At 55.0% G+C, this 22,161-nt stretch overlaps 1 protein-coding gene across 4 annotated transcripts in view; it reads left to right on the top strand.

The window, feature by feature from the left end:
• The window catches only part of ADCY5 (adenylate cyclase 5), a 152,887-nt gene that overhangs the window by 103,189 nt on the left and 27,537 nt on the right, over nt 1–22,161 (top strand). For all 4 annotated transcript variants that reach the window (XR_012378767.1, XR_012378766.1, XM_025868966.2 and 1 more), the window contains exons 4-12: nt 2,965–3,076; nt 4,653–4,780; nt 6,568–6,726; nt 7,647–7,788; nt 9,679–9,819; nt 14,149–14,171; nt 15,245–15,389; nt 16,470–16,567; nt 19,721–19,808. Coding sequence is in view for 2 of the 4 variants with exons in the window: in XM_025868966.2 (XP_025724751.1) it covers nt 2,965–3,076; nt 4,653–4,780; nt 6,568–6,726; nt 7,647–7,788; nt 9,679–9,819; nt 14,149–14,171; nt 15,245–15,389; nt 16,470–16,567; nt 19,721–19,808 (1,036 nt within the window). In the remaining 2 variants the exon portion in view is untranslated. The remainder of the gene's footprint in view (nt 1–2,964; nt 3,077–4,652; nt 4,781–6,567; nt 6,727–7,646; nt 7,789–9,678; nt 9,820–14,148; nt 14,172–15,244; nt 15,390–16,469; nt 16,568–19,720; nt 19,809–22,161) is intronic.

Below are 22,161 nucleotides of genomic sequence, written 5' to 3'. Positions count from 1 at the left end.
ATGCTCTGGGTGTTTCCAACAGACCCCAGCTCTAGGAACCACTGGTCTAGCGGGACGAAAGCAGCTGTGGGGGAAAGTGTTCTAAGGCCCAGCGAGGTCTCCTGTGGAGAAGGAGAATGATGGCAGGCCTACCCACAGGCAGCCATGGCCGAGAGAGGTGGGCCCTCCTGACTGGCTAGGTGAGCTCAGCAGGTGTGGGGTCACAGCTCAGTGAGGTCACAGCTGCTGAGTGTGGCCCCTCTCGATGGAGTCCCAGACTCTCCCCCCCGCCCCACACTCGTGTGTCTCCTTCCTCCCCCTCTTTCTCCTCAGCCCGGTGCCATGGGTTACTGGACCCAGTAGTCATCCTGCCCAGCTGGGTTCAGGGATTTCGGGGTCTCACCAGCCCCCAAAGCCAGGCTTCCGCTGTGTAACTTTGGACTTAGCATAGAATAGCCGCTGGGCCTGATATCTGCTGGCTTTGCATTAGAGATACTGACTCTGGCCGAAGGAATCTTTCTTAACTCTGGAGCCGTGGATTTTGACCCCAACCTGAACTAGCTTTGGTTTCCTGAGAGTTAAAGAAGAATTTCCAGAACAACTATATGGTGGTGCTTTTACATACACTGGGGGAGAACTTTCTCTTGTTCCTAAGTGGAGTGGGCCAGTTGCCTGCAAGACTGACAGGCGGAGAGGTGGCAGGTGGGTGGGGAGGCGGCTGCACCTAGTTAGTTCGGGAGCTGAGATCAGCATCTGGGGCGTGGCAGCCTCCCCTCACCTGCTCTTCTAACCCAGCATGCAGACGCCATGCAGTCCCCTCGGGCGGGGTGCCGAGCCCGTCGGCCCAGTCAGACCCCAGGCATCAGTGGAGGTCTGATGGAGACTCCTGACTGCTTTGCATCTTCTGTGCCCCTGCCCGCCTAGGTGCCCACTCAGGAGAAGCTTGTCTTCTTTCCTGAGTCCTGTGGCCTGCCGGGGCAACATCTCTCCTCTCCACTCCCTCCTCCTCCTCAGCTTTTCTTCTTTCCCCTCATTTGGCTTGTCTGTTTGCACCTTCCCTTGTGTGAGCTGGCAGGCAGCTACTGAGTGTGCCCTCTCTTGGTGGGGTCCTGGTGGCCCGTACGTGCCCTTCCACCTCCCTCTGCCCCGTTTACCATGCCAGACCCCTGAATTATGCTTGTATTCACTTAAGATGGCTCTGGGGCCACCAGCTTAATATTTATTGGGTCAACTCCTGGGCCATGAAGCCAGGTTGCCCGTGTGGCCTTGGGCACGTGATGTGTCTTCTCTGTGGCTCCGTCTTCTCCCCTGTAAAAGGAGGATTCGTACCTCACGGGGTGGTCATGATGTTTAGGTGAATTCATACACATAAAGGGCTCAGGACAGTGTCCAACTGTTTTAAAAGGCAGGTTTTATTATTATCCAGGTATGCAAAGGCCAGTAGGTGAGGAGACAACTGCCATTGAAAATATCCTTTGTTACTCCTCCCGGGGGAGGGAATCCACCATACCGTGGCGCCCCGTGGGGAAGCACCGCTCTGGTGGGTCAGGAGGCAGAGGGAGAGGGCTTCGAGGATGAGAACCTTTACTGGGGTTTCTGCCGGAAGGAGTGGGTGAGGCAAAGTAAGCCGGCTTGGGATGGGCTTGAATCGTTTCAGCAGGCTCTGGGGGGTAGGGACTGTCCCGAGTCTGGTACCAGTCCCTGGGGTGGTTGGGGCAGGGGATTCGTGGCCCGAGTGTGAGAGCCTAGCTGGGCTGTGGGGCTCTGGACCCTAAGGCAAGCTCTTGACTAACTCTAAGACCCAGCCAGCCTGGGGCCAGCAGGTTCCCCAGGGTCAGTAAGGCCCCAGGTGTCAAACATCAGAAGAGAAAGACAGGATTAATGCACCAGTACACATTTTCCAGATAAAATGACAAACTATGTTTAGTTCTACATTCCTAATTTAAAAAAGGAAGACTATCTGGAGCCTCAGGAGCCTGGTGGAATAGTGGGAAGAACACGGGCCTTGGAGAAGGAGTCCACCATGCTGCCGTCTGCAGCTTCTTCTCTGAGGCTCAGCCGCCCCGCCTGTGAGAAGGAGATGCGAGGCTTCGCTGCAGGGCTGCCTGGAGCACTCAGCGAGAAGACAGCCTGGAAGCCCCCAGCCCTGAGCCAGGCCACCAGGAGCCTCTCCGTACATGAGAGTTACTACTTTTTTGTGTCCATTTAAAGAAAAAAACTCCAGGGGCCCTTCCACACTCCAGCCCTGGGCTAGAGGCCTCACCTCTAGCGGTGTGTTGTGAAAGAAAAGGAAGACGGTTTCAGTCTCCGGAACACAAGCCACAGAGACGGACCGAAGATCCACAGTGCATAGTGCGGGCACCAGCTGCTCTGTTTGCCTACGTGCCTGGGGATGAGGTTGACGTTGCTGGCAGGGACAACTCAGAGGCTTCCAGACATGCTTGCTGGCTGGGTCTTTCTCTCTCTCTCCTCCCTGAGCCTCTTTAGTCTGTCCCTTCTAGAGCCTCCCTAGGGATGGAGGGCTTGGGTCCGAAACTTATCTATGGGGCTGGGAAGTAAGACCTTTGTATGGTTGCCACTGGGGCCTGAAACACTTTCCAAGCCCATGAATCAAAGGCTGCAACTACCTTGAGGGGGCTGCTCAGGAGTCAAACAGGGCAGGCCCAAGAGGGGACAGAAATGGGGGGTACAGGCCCCTGTCTTTGATAACTCAGGCTGGTGCACATTCCCAGGCCTCATGTGCCTCTGTGTGTGCCCCCCCCACCCCCGCCGCCATCCCCATCCTGGGCGGGAGTGAAGGCACAGTGAGAGCACAGAAGGCGTCTCCCGGCCAGATGGTGAGGCCAGCATCTTTGACTCTCCAGTGCCAGAGCCCCTTTATGCCCTCCCCAGCAGCCATTTGGAGCACCCCCTCCCCAGGACTCTTGCTGGCCAGCAGCCCTCCTAAGGCTCAGGGTGGTGACCTTCCTCCACCTGTCTCCCCAGCATCCTGTTTGCTGACATCGAGGGCTTCACTAGCCTGGCATCCCAGTGCACTGCCCAGGAGCTGGTCATGACCCTCAACGAGCTCTTTGCCCGCTTCGACAAGCTGGCCGCGGTAAGTCACCCTCCCTACCATCCTCGGCACCCAGGGCTCCATCTGGGCCACCCAAGAGTGCTGCGGCCAAGGCCCCATGAGCTCCAGGGATGGGCCCTGGGCCGGCCTGTGCCCTGCTGGGCAGAGGGGCTGCACGCGCTGTGGCTGTGTGTCCTCACACCGCACGCAGTTGGACGTGTTTTTATGCTGTCGTTGCTCACGAGGGAGCAAGCGAGGGAGCCCTCCACCTGAGGGAGGGCGTGGGAAGGCCTGCAGGTGACACTGCCCTGGCCCCTGAGGAATTTCGGTTCGGTGGGGCAGCTTTGGTGCCCATAGAGCCACTTTCTTGATGAGCTGGGCCAGAGTGGTAAGAGAATGAGTCTGAGTCCCAGCTGGTCTGCGCAGCTGTGCACAACCCCCCAGAGGCTTCCAGAACGAGGACTCTGCGCTGTTTGCACAAATTGGAAGTAGCATCCCAGGGTGTGGAGTGGTAGATGACACATTTACCCATTCGGTCCCTGTTTATACTGTCATCCTCGCCAGCTTTTGTGTCTTTGAGTGATGTCTTGGGCCTTTGTCGGGTCATTACATGTCAGGGGCTGCTCACTGCAATGTCCACTGACAGGCAGACACGTTCCCTTTGGCCCTCACAGGACATCAGATCATTGATGAGAGGCTGGCGCCGGTCAGAGGTGGTGCCAGGGCCTCCAAGGGCATTAGATGGCGGGTCGCACACCTGCCAGCAGCCCCTTTTTATCACTGACCATGAGTGAGGGGAGTTGGTGTATGCTAGGCCCTCGGGCATTGGATGGGCCTTAAATGAGAATCCAGGCCACGCGGACACTTGAGTCCCAGTGTTGTACTTTGTGAAGTAACTTCTGGGGGCCAGACTTGGAGAGCTGAGAATTGGTGACTAGTGACATCCCGTCCCAGTCCTGGTCCTGGCTCAGTTGTGACCTGCTGGGTGACCCCGGCTGTGCCCGTTCCTCTCCTCAGGCGCAGCAGTGGGCAGGCACCTCAGCTCTGGTGGGGGGGGGGTGGTCTTAGCGCTCACGTGCTTTCTGGTTAGCAGCACGCCGTTTGGTCAAAGTCTCAGACAGGCTGAGGGACAGACGAGCTTTGGTTAAGCCTCATTCCTGCTTCAGTCTTTTTGTAAAAGAAGGAGAATCAGAGAACTGTTCGTAGAGCCTTAGGCCAAGAGTCAGAGCGTTCTCCAGGGCCTGGGAGTGGAACCAGGGACCTTGACTCTCATCTTGGGCCTTCCTCGAATTGATAAGTCTGCCCTATTTGCTCCCACATCGGACCAACTGCATGCTTCTTGGGTCTCAGCAGTGACCATAAAAGCGAGGTCCTGAGCCTGGGGAGGCTGGAATGCCTGAGGGCTGCTCAGCCTGTCCTCCATCCTCCCCCCTTGGCTCCTGATAAAGCCCGTCCTGGGGCCAGCCAGGGCCATGCATCTGCCGGTGCTGGATCTGTGCTCACTGCCCTAAAAGGCAAGTTATTCCAGGCACGGGGTGAATCTGTTTGCTTCCCGTTTCTTTCCCTCCTACTTCTCTTTCATACTATTTTTAATTTTTAAAATTACTTTGCTTTCCAGGAGAACCACTGTTTACGTATTAAGATCCTGGGGGATTGTTATTACTGTGTCTCTGGGCTGCCGGAAGCGAGGGCTGACCACGCCCACTGCTGCGTGGAGATGGGCATGGACATGATTGAGGCCATCTCGTAAGTGCCCGTCTCGGAGGGGACCGTCCCACAGCCTGAGTACCTGACATTGGAGGGTTGATTTGTACCTCTCGGCTTGGAGCCTTCTCCTGGGCAACTTCAACCTGCAGCAGCCGGGAGGCTTTTCCCAGAGGAACGTGTCCTGTAGGAAGGGAGAGCTTTGCAGACTCCAGGGCAGTAGGAGGTGTGGCCCCACCTCTGCAGGGGAGGAGAACAAGCTGGCCGTCACGCTGTGCCCTGTGCATTGCTCCCTCCCCTTTAGGTCCCACGGCCACCCAGCCAGGTGTAGAGCCCATGGGCCCCATTTCTTCCCCGGCGAGAAAGGTTGGACGCACGAAGGTTAAATGTCTCCCTAGGGTAATACAGCACAGCAGGTGGATGCAAATACAGGTGTCCCCATGTAAGAAAATCCATCCTTCGTGGGAGCAATAGCAAAAAGGATCTTTGGCCAATTCTTGGTCACTGCTGGCCAGAGAAGGGGCCACGATTATTAAAAGATGTGGAGATAATCCCAGCTTAGGCTCAGTAACTGAGCTTCAGAAGTAGCCTGGGCAGGGGCAAAGGAAGAGCCGCAGCAGACAAGGGCAGAGGGCAGAGTGGCTGTCCAGGAAGGCGGCCAGCTCCACTGGGTTTGGCGGAGCTCCTTTGGGCAGTGCTTGCTGAGTGCCCCTGCATGCCTGGGCTAGCTAGTGCCTCGAGCCCTTGCCTGGAAGCACGGAGTGTGTTGAGGGAGAGGCTGGGACTCCTGCTGCTGTGACACCAGGCATGCGGAGCGGACAGCACCAGGTGAGAGAGGCAGACTGAGATGGGGGTGGGGGGCAGGAGGGGACATTTGTTTCCATTGGGAGGACCAAGAGAGGCTTCATGCAGGACGTGGCCCTGGCGTTAAGCCAGAAAGTTATTATCAACCTAAGGTTGAGATATCATCAATCTAAGCAAGGGGCCCAAGGCACTGTGGATGGAAGGCACATTCCAGCAGGGGTGTCCCGGGACAAGAGAAATGATGAATGACGTAACTCTTCCCTGTGTCGGGTGTCAGCCTCTCAGCCGCTGGCTGAGTGGGCCTGTCCCAGGGTATCGGAGAGCATGCCGGTCCCCGAAGAGTACGCCAAGCACCAGCACCCTCTTCTGCATACCCCGTGCCTCACACGCATACTCCGTGCCTCACACGCATACCCAGAGCAATACCGCTTCTATCACATGCTCCAGCCCACAGAGGGCCCACCCATGTCCTGGGGGCGCCCTCAGCCCTGGGCGTGGTGCATGTGGTGGGAGCTGGTGCTGCTTCTAGCACGGGGAACCTCCCTGGTCAGTTAACCACCTTGCTCCTTTATGTTGCTAACATCCAAGAAGCTGCGGTGTGGACAACTCTGAGCATTATATGAATGGGGTTTGGAGCGGCTGTAACTTCCCTGTTTGGCTCGAGTGGGCACTAGTATGCATTTGCATCCTCCGAATACAGTTGAACTGACGGAGGGTAGTGAAGGCCCAAGGTGCCTTCCTGGGGAAGTGATGGGGTCTGGGTTGTAATGTGAGGCACTGTGCCCCCTTGTGGCCACACCGGGAAGCGATGCCTCACTGCCTACAGCCCCTGAGTACCAGGGCCCAGCCCCTGTCCATCAGGTGGAACAGTCTCAGAGTCTGGATTTGGGCTGGACCAGAGAGAAATGACTCTTTGACCCCTGCACCTTCTGTCACACCCCTGACCCCGTGCCTTCCAGCCTCACCCCCACTCTGTGCGCTTGGCCCCTGACCCTGTCCCAGCCTTACCCCTGCTCCATCCCCAGGTTGGTCCGGGAGGTGACAGGGGTGAACGTGAACATGCGCGTGGGAATTCACAGCGGGCGAGTACACTGCGGTGTCCTTGGTCTCAGGAAGTGGCAGTTCGACGTCTGGTCTAATGACGTCACGCTGGCCAACCACATGGAAGCTGGAGGCAAGGCAGGGTGAGTGAGGGCCCAGACTTAGCTTCCCGCCCCCGCCCCCGCCCCCCAGGATGACTGTTGTGAGGCATGGGGCTGGGGTGGGCAGGATGGGGTAACTTGCGACTCTGGGTTGGCAGAATTTAAATAGAAACTCCTCTCCTCAACAAATTACTTGCATCACACCCTGGCAAGTTGTAGGGAGCATCCTCTCAACCTTTGCCCAGACTTCACCCAGAAGATATTTGCACAAAACAGGGCGGCTTGTTGCGTGATGCAGTAGGTGGGGGTAGAGTTCTGAAAGAGGGAGGAACCATGGGTAATTTCGGGGTAGCCAGGATGAGAAGGAAGTGGGACACGAGCCTGGATGACTGGGCAGGATTCAGACAGGTGAGGGAGGGAGAGGTGAGGTGGGGAGAGAGCCAGGCCGAGGGGCCGAGGTGAGGACAAGCACCGGTTTAGGAAACGGTGTTCCGGAGGAATGGAAGTAGAGCACGTGGCCTCTTAGGGGCCGGTGGGAGGGACAAAGCCTGCATCAAAAGGACCTCTGGGCCAGGCTGGAGGATTTGGACTCAGTCCTGTGCTCAGCCGGAGCCTTCTGAGCAGGTTTGCAAAGTTTGTGGGACTGAGGCTGTGTCCTCCTGACAGGCCGATGATGTCTTCTGCTCTGACGATGCTAGAACTTCCGTGCAATGTGGTGTGGTCAGGGTGGCCGTGTGGCCGTGAGCCCAGACGGGGCCTACCCGAGCCACCATGATGATGACAGCGGAGGGATCCAGCACATTGAGATCTAGGTTGGGGTTAGCCTTTGAGCCAGAGTGTGGGTCTGTGGGATTTGAACTGTGTCCAAGTGGGGTGCAGTGTGGTTGTGCATGAAGGCTGGAGTTCTGAAGTCCTGTTCTCTGCCCCCCTCTCCCCACGCCCCTCCCCCCTCCCCCCTGCAGGCGCATCCACATCACCAAGGCCACACTCAACTACCTGAACGGTGACTACGAGGTGGAGCCAGGCTGCGGGGGCGAGCGCAACGCCTACCTCAAGGAGCACAGTATCGAGACCTTCCTCATCCTGCGCTGCACCCAGAAACGGGTCCGGCTGGGGGGGCTGGGCGGGTGGGGGAGAACCCGGGGGGCTGCAGGGCCTTATTCTTCCAGGGAGGAATGTTTCTTGGCATCCACTTCCTTCTCTTCTCACTCTTTCCTTGAGTCAAGTTGTGAATTCCCCATGCAGTGTGGTTCCTGCTTCCTGGGAAGCCCATGAGCTTCACGGAGGGCTTGCAAAGGCTGACAGCAAAAGCAGGAATGTTATGCCTCTGTTGCAGAAACGCAGTAGGCTTCAAATCAGTTAGCCACAGCACAGCCACAGGCCAGGCATGGACATGGAACGGCAAGGACTCTGTCCACCATCTACTCTCTGTCCAACCGTTTGTTTCGTGTCCCCCCTGCTCCTTGTCTGTTGCCTGAACCAGGCGGACATTGGGCCCTTCTCTGCCTCTGTGTGTCCCACATGTCTCCGCCGGTCCCTGCACACCTTCGTTTCTCCAGTTCACCGTCCTTCCCCGGTTTCACCTTCTAGTCCCTTTCTCCTCCCCCGCTTTGTCCCAGCCCACACTTGCCCAAATATAAAACTGAATTATTAGCAGACTTCGGCGTTCTATTTTTAATAGTGTCATGTTCCATGTTCTTAATTTTTAAAGCGAATGAAGAGAACGTTTTCTGTTTCTCCCTAGATTAAAAAGCTTTTTACTGATGAATCTTTCCATTGCATTGACCTGTTGGTCAGCAACCTTTAATAGAGAAAAGCTTCCCTCTTTCTTTCTTAAGAAGTTAGACTAAAGATAAAATTAAGCTGGGAGAAGAGTCCAGAGAGAGTCTTGGGTGACAGCAGAGGTAGATGTGGGGCCTCCTTGGGGGCAGGTGTCCACCCTGACAAAGACATCACAGGGGAACCTCACTTGCCACAACAGCATGGGAGCTGTGTCGGGCCCCCCACAGACCGCAGAGAGGGATGGGAGGATTTAGGCACCCTGGGGAGCGTGCCCAGTGGCTTATTTGACACATTTTTGAACACATTTTCCTTGGTCTTTGATTAGCCTATAAGTGAACTGACTTCCTCCCAGGCCCTCCCACACCCTCCCCTCTGTCAAGGTGACAGGGTCTTCAGCCCCCACTTCCTTCCCCACTCAAGCTGAGAGCTCACCTTCTACCCTGGGTTTTCTGGGCCCTGTTCTTCTGACAGGTGGTCCAGCAAGATGAAATGGAGACAGAGAGTGACACCCCATAGGCTCACCCCGCCTGGAACTGTGTTAGCTGAAGCAGGCTGTGTCCCCTCCCCTCTGTGTCCCTGATCCGACCAGCTCCCTTCCCAGGCTCAGAGAGGGAGTTGAGGGGAAGGCTGCCGCAGGTCTCCCCAGGGCCTCTCCAACCTTCCTCCTGGAGCCCATTCGGATGGATGGACAGACAGACAGAGATTGTGGGTGGCATACAGGGAGCCGGCTGAGGCCCCACTCGTGTGTTTGTACAATGTATATCGGCCTTTGCCTCTCAAGTTCTAGTGACCCAAACTTCCAGAAGCTGCATCTTTGGTAGAATATGCCTGTTTGGGATAAGTCGAGTGGAGACTGGAATCCTTGGTTTCCTCTCCTGCCTTTACCCCGGCGCCTTGGACCCGGGCTCTGCGCACCCCTGAGAATTCTGTGACAATGACAGTTGTCCCCACACCCCTTTGCCTTCTCACAAGACCAACCTCCCACCCAGGCCAGCCAGCGCTAGCGTTGGGGAGTGTGAAGGGATTGAGGATGCTTTCCGCAGTGAGCTCCAGGATCCCGGCAGACTCTAGGCTCCAGGCTGTGCACAGAAAAGAGGGACACCTGCCTTAACTCCTACATGGCCAGGCACCCAGGAGGGGTGAGAAATGCCCCACTTGGGCTCACCTGGTAGGCTCTGCCCACAGGCTGATGCATATGTTTTACTCTCCTAGAAAGAAGAAAAGGCCATGATCGCCAAGATGAATCGCCAGAGAACCAACTCCATTGGGCACAACCCGCCCCACTGGGGTGCCGAGCGTCCCTTCTACAACCACCTAGGGGGCAACCAGGTGTCCAAGGAGATGAAGCGGATGGTAAGTAGCAGGTGGGGCAGCGTGCGGAATGTGGCCTCTCCAGGGCTAGGGCCTTCCATGGGTGTGAGGACTGGGCCAGGCCCCTTGTGTTACCTGACAGAACCTTGGAGAGCCACAGAAGCAACTCTGGGCTGGGAGCCAGAGCGCCTGACTTCTGGTCCTGGGCTCTCTCTGTGAGTCCCAAAGTCTGGAAGCAGACCCCGAGTCCAGCCAGAACCTCCGGTGCTGCTGTGGCACTGTCTGGTGGGGCACCAGCTCATCAGACATCCTTCTAGCACCTTCCGCCTTTTCCAGGCAGCTGCAACACATCCTTGGGCTCAGTTGCTCAGAAACCATCTCAGTACTTTTTGAAAAGCGCCAGGCGATGGTCCCCTTTGCTCTCTGCGCTGAGAAGTGCTCCTGCTAATTACAGGTTTCCAGTGGGGCATGCAGACTGGATGAGCAGAGGCCGTGGCGGGGTGCTACCTCCAACTCAAGGGACCCTGCCTGCCTCGGGGTACAGACACCCCCAGCCATCCCTGTGTACACCAGGGGCCGTCTAATTCAGGATGCTATGCCCGGGTTCTGCCAGTGATGATAGAAAGAATTCAGAGGGTGGGAGACAAAGAGGAAGAGGTATGACAGAGGTCAAGGTAGAGCAGCAGGGTTTTCTTTCTTTTTATCTGAGAGCTTGGCTTCTCCATCCAAGCACACTCCTCAGCTCGAGGGCAGCCTGGTTCCCAGGTGGGAGGCGCCCACCTTGGGGAGAGGGTGAGTGAGGCTGGAGGATGCAGGGAGCTGTGTGTGTGTATGTGGGGGGCACTTTGTGTGTGCGTCCTCGGAGCCAGAGGACAGGAATAAGATGGGGCATGCTGGCACTAGGATCCCCAATTTGGGGTCTGTGTGTTGGGCCAGGTTTTAGCTACAGCAGCAGGGACTGCAGATAAATTCCATGAAAATCCAGCTGAGTCAGCAGAATGAGCCAGGGACAGGCTGGGGACCCGGCCACTCTGTTCCTTGGTAGCTGGCAAATAACAGATGAAAAAGACTTAAGGAAAATGTATAGGATCAAAACATGAATTGAGTCAAGACCTCCATTTTAATTTTTGACGGTAAAGAAGCAACTCATAGGACACCAAGTTTATGAGGGAGCAGAGTGGGGGAGGGGTGCCTGTCTTCCTCCAAGGCTTTGAACTTGGACTTCTACAGATCTCCAGCCACCACTCCCCCTCCTTGGGGGGCCCTCCCCAAAGCAAAGAGCATTTGGTGGACCCTCTCTGTTCTCACCCAGCCCTTTAATCTCCTGCGGACTCTGTATCCATGTGACCAGGACCAGAGAGGGGGTGAGCAGAGGGGGGATCACAGAAAGCAGCGTGCAAAGAGGGAGGCTGTCATCCAGGTGGCAGGGAGGAGGGAACAGGAAGACGAGAGGGAGAGGACAGAGGTGAGCAGGAGACTATGGGAGCGAGGAGAGGAAGAACCACAAGCAGGCAGGAAAGATGCCTGATGGGCTTTCTCTGTTCAAAATCACTGGAAAGCTTTTTACTTGGTGATATTTGGTATAAGTGGAGTCTTTAGTTATTTCAAAGTCTCAAAGGGGGTAGTTTGGAGTGTAAGCACTGATTTAGCAGACGCATTAATCATTGTTAGGACCAGGAGGAGCCTTGGAAGAATTAGCAGAAGGGCTGTCATCCGGGAGACTGGCTACAGGATTTCTGCGTGGTGTTGGTTGCCTCGCCAGCAGGAGGGGATGGGAAGGTGTGTGGACAAACAGGGTCGGGGACACCTCTGCCACAGCCTTTGGGAGAAGAGACTCCCTGCCCCTCATCCTGGCTGGGCAGAGTCACCAGAGGCCAGCGCCGAAGGACCACCTGCAGCCCCCAGCCCACGCAGGCAGAGTGTCCAGGCAGTGGATGGCATGGTTCCGGCAGCTGCCAGGCACGGCACTGCCATGAGTGGCACACTTGCCTGAAATCTTTGCGAAAGATATGCAAAAGAAGAGCTTCTACCCTGACTTCCACTGATGACAGCCATGGGGGATTAGATTAAGCAGTGACTGGGAGCCCTAAGAAAGGTACTAATGCATAGGCAGCCATTTTACTTCTTTAAATCTTGTTCTAACTTGGACTCAGCTTTTAAAATGTAGCGACGAGCTGCTCTGGTTGTCTGTCATAAGGTCCCTAAGGGTACTGATCAATAAGAAGGTTGATAGGAAGGGCACACAGGGGCCTCTTCTCATCCAGCCAGGGAGGCTCCGCGTTCTCTCGGGGCAGCAGGCCGAGCCCAAGTGCTCAGGGAAGGCAGGCCGGGTGTGCAAACCAGAGCCAGCGCCTCCGCGTGGGTGAGCGGAGGGGCCGCGGCCTCTGCTCCTGCCTTTAGGTCCAAGGGACAGGAATTGGGAACGAAACAGAACTGGCTGAGCTGAGCTGCTCCCTGGAAGTGCCATGGTACAAACCGCAGGAACCTTTCTGGGGGTCCTCCTCACCGGGCAGAGGACGGCTCTCCCTGAACTACTAAGCAGGTCAGGGAACTTGAACCCAGTCTGGACTGTGTTTTGTTTTGATTTAAGATTTTATTTATGAGAGAAATCACCAGCAGAGGGGAGGAGCAGAGGGAGAGGGAGAAGCAGACTCCCTGCTGAGTAGGGGGGCTGGATCCCAGGACCCTGGATCATGACCTGAGCCAAAGGCAGGCACTTAACCGACTGAGCCACCCAGGCGCCCCTGGACTGTGTTCTTAATGACCATCTGCCGTGGTTTATCTGCCAACACCCCAACCCCATGCTCAGCTCCCCACACTAGCATGGCACTCAGAGCAGACCTGGTCCCCATCCAGCCCCAGCAGAGGACCAAAGGAGTATAGGAGAAAGTCAGAGACAGGTTTGTTAAAAGCATGTCAGGTCTATTTCCGTGCTGCAGAAGCCGGCATAGGCATAATACAGCTCAGTTGTCCTCTGTCCCAGAGTAAGGTCGTGGCCAGCCCCTGTGATGGAATTCAGTGCCAGCCCCTCACCGCGTTCTGTGGAGAACTGGCCTGTCCGTGTTCCCCTGCTGCCCACTTAAGCTTGTGCCCTGATGGATCCTGGGAGTACCCAGCGTGGGCCTGCCCCCAGGCGGAGCACTCACTTGAGTCACACCAACTCCTCCCGCCTGGGGCCGGGATGGTGTAGTGGCCCGGGTCTCACAGCCAGGACAGAGGGCCTGATGATTCTCAGAGGACAAGAAGAAGGGTCTGGCTTGTTCAGGGAGACCGCTGCCAGGCAGCCTGGGAGGAGCTCAGAGTCCACAGTCGGGCACTTGGATTTGCCATGAGAGGCTGCCGAGGCTCCTGGAAGCCCTCCGCTGCGGGGTAGAATGGAGACAGAGCCCCCGGTGCAGTGTGGACCCCACATCTGTTTCAGCATCTGGCAGCTCTGGCTTATGAAGACCAACATAAATCCTGCTTTTTGCATTTTCAAACCAAGTCTGCAGTGAGCACAAAGAGAGGTGTGTTTGTTTGGGATTTGGGTTCACCTGGCATTTACTGACCTCCGTCTTTGCCCAGCAGTGTGCTCCACACTGGGCCACGAGAGTCCACAGGTCACCTTCTGTCCTTGTCCTGGCAACCTGAGCCTTATCTGAAACAGTCCTGGGGCTGCTTGCCACCTCCTCCACTGCTTCCGGGATTCCACCCCCTTCCCATTTTAGGGAACCCACCCTCCATTCTGCCACAGCCGGTCACACCCTGAGACGCATGTTGTGGATATCACAGATTAACTGTAAATAGGGCTTTGAGCTTGGCAACCAATCAGGGACCTTCACACTCACCCCTGCCGTGTGTATGTGAGCAGTAGTCACACCTGTGGCAGGCAGGTTTCTCACCTCCTGGGTCCCCACCCATCTCTGGCCTTGGAAGAACACACTGGTTCTCGGATACCACAAAAGCTGAACAGGTGATTTTGAGTGCTCAGTGGAGGTAGGGTGTGTGCGCACACACGTGGGAATTGATCACTCAGTGGTTTCTCTTACTTCAAGCTTATTTCAAGGCAGAATTGAGAGGGACCTACCAAACTCAGGGGCTGGGAGGAAGGGTGGGGGAGTTGGGGAGTCGGGTGTGAGGACAGGAAGAGCTTAGACACCTGGGTTTTGCCAGCGCATGACATGATATCACAGGGCTCCCCCAGTGTCTTGCGCAGAGCCTGTCCCATAGGAAGGCTGTATTTGCTGAAAGAAGGAAGAAAGAACTTCTGAGTGACAAGCCTCCCTCAGTGCAGGCTCCTTGGTGAGTTGGACTGCTTTCCCACAGTCCCTCCTGGAAGTGTCCTCTCTCTTCTCATACTCCTTTCTTTCTCTCTCTGTCCCTCTCTTTTAGGGCTTTGAAGACCCCAAGGACAAGTGAGTAATATGCCCTTCTTTATTCCTGCTTCCTTGGCCTGAGGGATAGCTCCAAGTTTGCCTTAGAGCTCGGTTGCCCCATGCTGGGTGGGCAGTGCGCCCGCACGGACCGGCATGGTCTCTGCATGGTCTCGGCATGGTCTGCATGGTCTCTGCATGGTCCGGCCCGGCACGGTCTTGGCACGGTCTCGCGGTCTCTGCATGGTCTCGGCACGGTCCGGCATGGTCCGGCACGGTCTCGGCACGGTCTCCGCATGGTTTCCACACGGTTTCCGCATGGTTTCCGCACGATCTCGCTGAGAGTGGCCAGAGCCCACTGCGGCTGCTAGAGGGGTAACCCAGGAGCCCGGGCCACCGGCCAGAGAGGCTGGGTCTCAGTGCCGCCCACGTGTCCTCACCCCACAAACACGTGCGCACACATACGTGTACATGCACACGCTGCACATGGCTGTGCACACACGTGCCTGCAGCTCTCAGGAAAATACAGACTTTGCCTGCTGGTCCGCGGCCCCTGGCCAGAGCCTAGTGCCCTGAGGGCCTGCCCTTCTCTTTCTCTTCCACTTCCCAGCTCTTGGGGGCTAGCCACCCCACTGACGACTGGGTGCCACCTTGAGGAATAGGGCTTTTAGTTCAGCACCCTGACCGTGAAACCTGCTTCCCAGAGGCTGGCCTGAGCCAGGGGAAAGCGCTGGGGTGGCTCACAGTCTCTGTGGCAGGAGCCTTGCCCCCCGATCCTGGCCATCGTTTCAGAATGGTGGTACAGCTGGACAGTGAAGAGCAGAGACTTACCTGTGGGGGAAAACAACTAAACCTTCGATGACAAGTCATATTCTTATACTGCAATAATACATCAGCGGAGTCAGAAAAGCCTTACTGTCAGCGAGGCCCTTCAGCCAGCTGGTCAGGCAAGGGCAGTTTTCTCTGCATGTGCGCAGTTAAGAGGGGAGACTTGGCCTCCGAGTCCCCGCCCCTTATCCGGGCCTTTCTGATGGGCCTGGGGGCAGGGGGGCCAAGTCAGCCCTCTAGCGGTGCCCCCTGGTGGTCAGCTTGGGTCTGCGCCTCTTGCTGCCCAGGAACGCCCAGGAAAGCGCAAACCCTGAGGATGAAGTGGACGAATTTCTGGGCCGTGCCATTGACGCCAGGAGCATCGACAGGCTGCGGTCTGAGCACGTCCGCAAGTTCCTCTTGACCTTCAGGGAGCCTGACTTAGAGAAGAAGGTACGGCCCCCTGGGTGGGAAGGAGGCCCTGGGCAGGACCAGAACCAGAGGGAGGAGGACAGGGCAACGCGCGGCTCCCTGCCTGTCCCCGTCACCACGGAAGGTGCCCTGTCTTGTTTGTGTCGCCTGCTCCAATGCCACACTTTTCAGGAGAGGGAGATTTTAGGGAGACTTTTCGTGGTCAGAAGGGATAAGTCTTAACTTCCGCATGCCTCAGTTTCCTTATCTGGAAAATGAGGCTCCTTAACATACCTTCTTCAGAGGGTCATGGTGAGGGTTAAACAAGTCCATATGCGTAAAACACATAAAACAGTATCTGCCACGTAGATGTTCAGTGATGTTAGTTGCTATCGATTTTATTTTTATTGTTACCATTATGAACATCACCAGTGGACCTCCCAGCTGCCTTTGGCACACTGGCGAAAAGTCGGGACAGTCGAGATCTCTCTGTCCCATCTCCTGAAGTTGTGACTGAGAGGGTGGGCGACTTGCTGTAGGCCACCAGTGAAGTCGTGACAGAGCCAGACCCGGCCTTGGTCCTGTGAGGCAAACTCTTTGGCCAGCGAGAAAGGGACCTGAGCCGAGAGCGCCCTCTCTGGTGACTCGGTGCCAGTGCGGCCTCTGTGGGCGCTGCTGGTTGGTGTCACAGGAGGAAGTGGGGGCTGGGAGATGAGCTCCGTGATTTGGGGCTGGGGCGAGCCTCCTGTCCACTCTGAACCCCAGCCCAGGCTCCTCTGTGAAGTAGCAGCTACATAGGTCCTGTTTCCGGGGCTCTGCAAGGATGTGGGAGGACAGCACGGACCGGGCGCGTATCCTCGCAGGTAGATGGTGCTCCGTAATTTGAGCCAGGATCATTATGAATGACTCTCATAGTGACCCAACCTGCAGAAAGTGTCTGGTGTGACACCTTTCAGCTGCCGTCCCCACAGGCACCACGTTATGGTGCTTTGGACTGGTTTTGTTGAGCACGACGGCTGGTGCTGGTTCTTCCAGGTCTTGGGAGTGGGCTGCCCGCACGTGTCTGGGGTGGAGCGGGGCTGGAGCACACAGGGCCCCTCTCACCTCGCGCCCTCCTCTCAGTACTCCAAGCAGGTGGATGACCGATTCGGTGCCTACGTGGCATGTGCCTCGCTTGTCTTCCTCTTCATCTGCTTTGTCCAGATCACCATCGTGCCCCAGTGAGTACTGTCCCTCTGGCTGCAGGGCTCCAGGGGTGGGAACGGAGGTCATGGAGCAGCAGAGGCAGGGGTCGGACTTGCTCAGACAAGGAGTGGCTTCCCCATGTGTCCTCGGTGGGACCGGGAAGCCACGAGTCTGAGTCCCCTGTGACAGGGCGGGAAACCTCCCTGGGCCTGCCTTGCTGCATGAGAGACTCAGCACTTTATCATCTCGCCCCATTGTCACCCACACCGTGGTTGCCCTTAAATCACCTGAAGTATTCACCAGGTGTGCTTCTGTGTGACCTTTGGTTCTTGCAAAAACATCAACACATCTTCAAAAGATAAAGGTTTTCTGCTACTCAGGGTATTTCAAAGAATGGATTTCTGGTTCTAAAGGCTTTTCTCAGAGATATTCCTGAACGCTTCCAAGGACTGGCTGCGTCCCTGAGAGAGGCCTGTGGCTTCCGAGGGGAGCACTCTGAAGTGGGCAGTGGGCTTCTGGAAATGAAGTGTTAGGTAGCTAGTCACAGAGTCACATGTGGACAAGGAAGATAATTGCTTGTGTTATCTTTGTTCTGTTTGTGTGTGTATGTACATTCGTATGTGCACGTGTGCATGTATCTACACATTTGTGACTTTTTATTATGCAGTATTGCAAACACACAGAAAAGCAAAGTAATTAATATGATCAGTACCCATCCCCTAGATATAACTATTGTTGATGTTTTACTAGTGTTCCATCTATTTTTTTCCTGATTATTTAAATTTTATTTTATCTTATTTATTGTTTTAAATATTTTATTTATTTATTTGACAGAGGAAGACACAGCGAGAGAGGGAACACAAGCAGGGGGAGCGGGAGTGGGAGAGGGAGCAGCAGGCTTCCCGCTGAGCAGGGAGCCCGATGCGGGGCTCCATCCCAGGACCCTGGGATCATGACCAGAGCCAAAGGCAGACGCTTAATGACTGAGTCACCCAGGCGTCCCTGATTATTTAAATTTTAGATGAAAGGACATTTTCCCCCAAAAGCCCTCAATATATATCTATTTTCAGGGCATTTTCCTTCTTAACCACAATGCCTTATATACCAAACAAAATTAACACCAGTTCTCTGCAATCACGTAACACCAAATCCATGTTCACATTCCCAAAGTTGTCTCCAAACGTCTCCTCCTTTTAGTTTATTCATAGCCAGGATCTACTCAAGATCTCCTGGTGGTATTTGGTTATGTCTCCTAAGTCCAACTGAATCTAGTAGAGTCCCCTCACCCCAACACCTTCTACTTTTCATTTTGAAGTAATTGTGGACTTAAAGCAAAGTTACAGAAGTACTACAGAGAGTCTCTGTACAGCCTTCATGTAGTTTTCCCTAGTGTTGACACTTAGGTAACTGCAGTACGAGGGTCAGTGGCACGAGATTAACCCTGGAATGGCACTATTACCTAACTGAAATCTAATTCCATCAGCGTTGCCCCTAATGGCCTTTTTGTGTCCCAGGAGCCAGGTTAGGATCCCACACTGCGTTTAGCTGTTCTTTCTCCTCAGTGTGATCTAATCTGTGATGCTTCCTCAGCCTTTACTTGTCTTCTGTGGCCTTGGAGCTTCTGATGAGTGCTGGCCAATTAATTTGTAGAATGTCTCCATTTGGGTTTGTCTGATGTGTACTCACAGGTTGAGGTTATGCAGTTTTGACAAGAATCCCACAGAAGTGATGTGTCCTTCTCAGTGCATGTTATCGGGAGGTACATGATGCCTACACGTCGTAGTACTCAGTGCCTTTTATTTTTGATGGCACAGTGTTGCAGAGGTGGTCCTGACGTTTGTGTCTGCTGTGACTCTGTGGGGTACCGCAGACACCGGCACTCTGGTTGTGCAGCTAATGCCCATTGCCCCCCACGCTGAGGTGGTGCAGAGCCGGTGGGTCTCTGGGCCCTTATTGACATAGGACCCCATTTTTTTCTATATGGAAATGGAGCTGCAGGTATAAATAAGCGACGTAGTCTTTCGGTCCCCTTGCTGCTCCTGATAGACCAGTTAGCCCGGGTGCCAATAACCCAGCCTCTGTGCCGCTTGCCTTTCTGTTTCTGCACTGTGGCTGGTGGGCTGGGTTTCCCTCGGTCCCTGCTTGGCCTGCAGTGGCTCCCCCCCCCCCCGCCCCGGCCACAGCTCCGAGCTGCTAAGGCATTGACGGAAGTCCTCTCTCTACGGAAGCATTAAAAGCTACTTTAAAGGTCTTTCTTTCCCTCTGAAGAGAGTTCTCTACCCTTGTTCTGCTTGTTTAAGGCATCTAAGTGCTGGCTTCTGGGGGAGCCTGGAACAAAGACGCCCTTTGAACGCCTCTCTAGAGGTATTCCCCTGCCTTGTCAAGCCCTCTGCTTGCCTTTAACCTGCTAACGATACCTGGCATCTCCAGGCCACTCTCACTCCCTGGAAGGGAAAAGGGATTTCTGTGACCACCTGATATGACGGGGTGTACCTTAGCCAGCTCCTGCCCCAGGAGGGCCAGTGGGAGGGTCCAGATGGAAAGTCGCTGGCAGCTCTTTTGTCTGAGGATTCCGGCCTGTGGTGAACGTTAAGATCACCTGTGATCTGCCCCTGGCAGCAGGGACAGGGGGAGTTCCTTGCATTTTCGTGTTGAACTGGCAAGTTGAGCAGGACTTGTTGTGGGGCCCAGCAGGGTACAGGGTTTAGGGACTCTGCCCCCAAAGGGACACATCACTGCTGTTTCTCAGAGGGTCTGCTTGGGCTGCTGACAAATGCGTTTTAGAAATGATGGCCGTTTATCCCGCTTTCAGCCTTCACGGTTCCTCACCTGGCCGTGAGTAACTGCTGGGAGGGAATAACCAGGTAACTTTTCAAATAGGTCCTTCCAAGCTTAATGAAGTGAGTCTGTGGATAGCTAAGAATTGGGCAAAACACTGAGCAGGTGACACTCACTTCTCAGTTCAGCCCCTTGCGGGTTTCCGCTCCGTGCAGGGGGATGGCAAAGACAGGAGCCGGACCATCACGGAGGGGGTCCTGAATCAGTTCACAAGGCTGTGTAAGCCCCCTTCTCAGTGAGTCAGGGGCTAGGAAAGACTGGGCAGTGGGTTCAGGGGAAATGGAGCAACGTCTCTTTCCTTCCAGAGGCTTTCAGAGCCCCAGAATTCCCCACCTCCTCTCTTTTTCCAGCTCCGTGTTCATGTTGAGTTTCTACCTGACCTGTTTCCTGCTGCTGGCGTTGGTGGTATTTGTGTCCGTGGTCTATTCCTGCGTGAAGGTGAGTCTAGCTCACACCTGAGCCCCCTGTCACCTTCTTCCTTCCATTCCCAGCCCACTGATAGGAGCTCCTCCCAGAGCCCGATGGGATCGGGGTACATGATGCTGGGGCGCCGCTCTTGATTGGCATCGGCAGCAAGCTAGGCTGCGGGGCGTGCTTTGTCAGTGGAGACTTGGCGGTGCCGGCTGTTCTGACCCGCCTTTGCAAGCCTTTGCGATGAGAAGACCGCGTCTCCGCCTCTCTTGTCTGTCCCCTTGGTGTCAGGTAGGATGAAGGAAGGGCATCTAGCACAAAGCAGTGGTCAATAAACATTTGCTGGACGAGTGAGTATGGAAGCGATCTCTCTCCACACCCCCTTCGGCGTCCCCATATGCCTGGAATATGGCCCTGGAGGGGACCAGAGAGATGATGGCTTTTGAGCCAGTCATCATAGAGATGAGGAGAGTGGCCCAGCGTGGTTCAGTGTTTCAGACAGGGCCACGCAGCCAAGAATGTGGGCATGAGACCCCGTTCTGTGTCTTTCTCTCATATCTCCTCTTAGGCATGCTGTGTGCTACCCCTCCCCACCCCCCTGCAAGGCTGTGTCCTTCGGGGGGACCTGGCCACAAGGCATTCTGGTCTGTGGTGGAAGCCACTTGGGTTCCCCTTTGCCTTGTCCACCAAGCCTTTCCCTCATTTCCTTCCCTGGTGGTTTCAGATTTCCCTGACAGGCCAGCCTGGTCCCAGAAAGCGCCCTGTCCCCAGGCAGGTACAAGCCCCTCCAGCTTCTGCTGGAACCATTTCTGTGTTCCTCCTTGATGCTCACTTGGAGCCAAGCCCAGGAAGTGTGGGGGGCAGGCTCTGCCACCATTCTCTATCTATATTGCCGTGGGCACCACATTCTTCTTCTGGGGGGGATTAGACCTTGGTCACCTCCAAAGTCCCCTTTCTCTCTCTCCCCTCTAAGCAGGGTATTTCATTAGACTGGTAATTGTTTAATTACCTAATGGTCAAGGTCTTGGCGGACTGATTGTCAGAACTGGAAGGCCCCCCGCGAATCATCTGGAGTGGTAGAGGATTTAATCCTGGTTTTCAGCTCCTTCCTCAAGGCTCTGTGTTCAGTCACAGCCTGTCTTTTGGTCTTGCTGTTGTCATCTCCCCCTACCCCCCCCCCCCCCAAGCCTGCTTTGTCCCCAGGGGGCCGTTCCACTTTCTTCATCTCATGGCTATCAAAGCACATGGTGCATTCACAACAGCCAAAAGGTGGAAATGATCCAAATGTCCACGCACAGATGAACAGACAAAAATGGTGCATCTCTGTGATGGAATATTATCCATGGAAGGCAATGAAGTTCAGACACATGCTACAACATGGACGAACCTTGAAAACATGCTGAGTGAAAGAGACCAGACCCAAAAGGACATAGACTATGTGATTCCACTTATATGGAAGATCTGGCATAGACAACATCATAGAGACAGGAAGTAGACTAGATGGTTCTGGGGTTGACAGGAGAGGGGATGGAGAGTTATCGCTTCACGGGTGCAGAGTTTCTGTATGGGGTGAGTGATGGAAGGATCTTGGAACTAGAGCATTTTGGAAATGGAGCGGTGATGGTTGTTCGACGGTATGCATAGAATTAATGCCACTAAATTGTATGCTTAAAAATGGTTAAAATGCTAACTTTATGGCACATATGTTTTACCACCATGAAAGAAGTCACAACAACCAACCAACCAACCAAACAAGCAACAACAACAAATGGTACACCATAGTTAAAAGGGCCTGTCAGCATTCTTTTTTGAACATCCAGAAGACTCTTTTCTCTATTTAAGTTATAAACTGAGGCAAAGTCGTTGTCTGTTTGAGGTACTTAATTAGCTGATCTCTCTGATCTGATTCTGGTCCAAGTCAGAATCAAAGCTATATGTGGTCTACAATTTTAAAACTAGAACCTAGATTTCTCTCTTTCCTGTTGGCTGCGCTGGTAGGCCTGAGCTACCCTGACTTCACCTGGTTTGCGTTCCCTGACTGGCACGTGTATCTGGGGGTAGGGGAGGAGGAGGGGAGGGAGAAAGGCTCATCTCCCCACCCACACTGGCCATTTTGAGTCCATACCTTGGTCCAGTGACTTCTTTTTGCTACTGTTCAAGATTATTTATGAAAATCATTCCTGGCTCCTTGTGTTTCATTGGATCTATCTATTCTGTAATCAGTGTCACATTCAATAAGCTTATTCTCAATTCTTTTATCCAGCCCACTGCTTTTACCGACGGTTCTGAGGAGGCCAGGGTCCCCTCAGGGGAGGCTGGGGAAGGGGGTGCCTACCTCCTGCCCCCCACTCCATCCCTCGCCCCTCCAAACACACCCCCC

The sequence above is a fragment of the Callorhinus ursinus genome, unplaced genomic scaffold (assembly GCF_003265705.2).
Source record: "Callorhinus ursinus isolate GAN/ISIS: 27379988/994484 unplaced genomic scaffold, GSC_fseal_2.0 scaffold1, whole genome shotgun sequence".
Taxonomy (NCBI): domain Eukaryota; kingdom Metazoa; phylum Chordata; class Mammalia; order Carnivora; family Otariidae; genus Callorhinus; species Callorhinus ursinus.
This window is presented reverse-complemented; position numbering and strand designations above follow the sequence as displayed.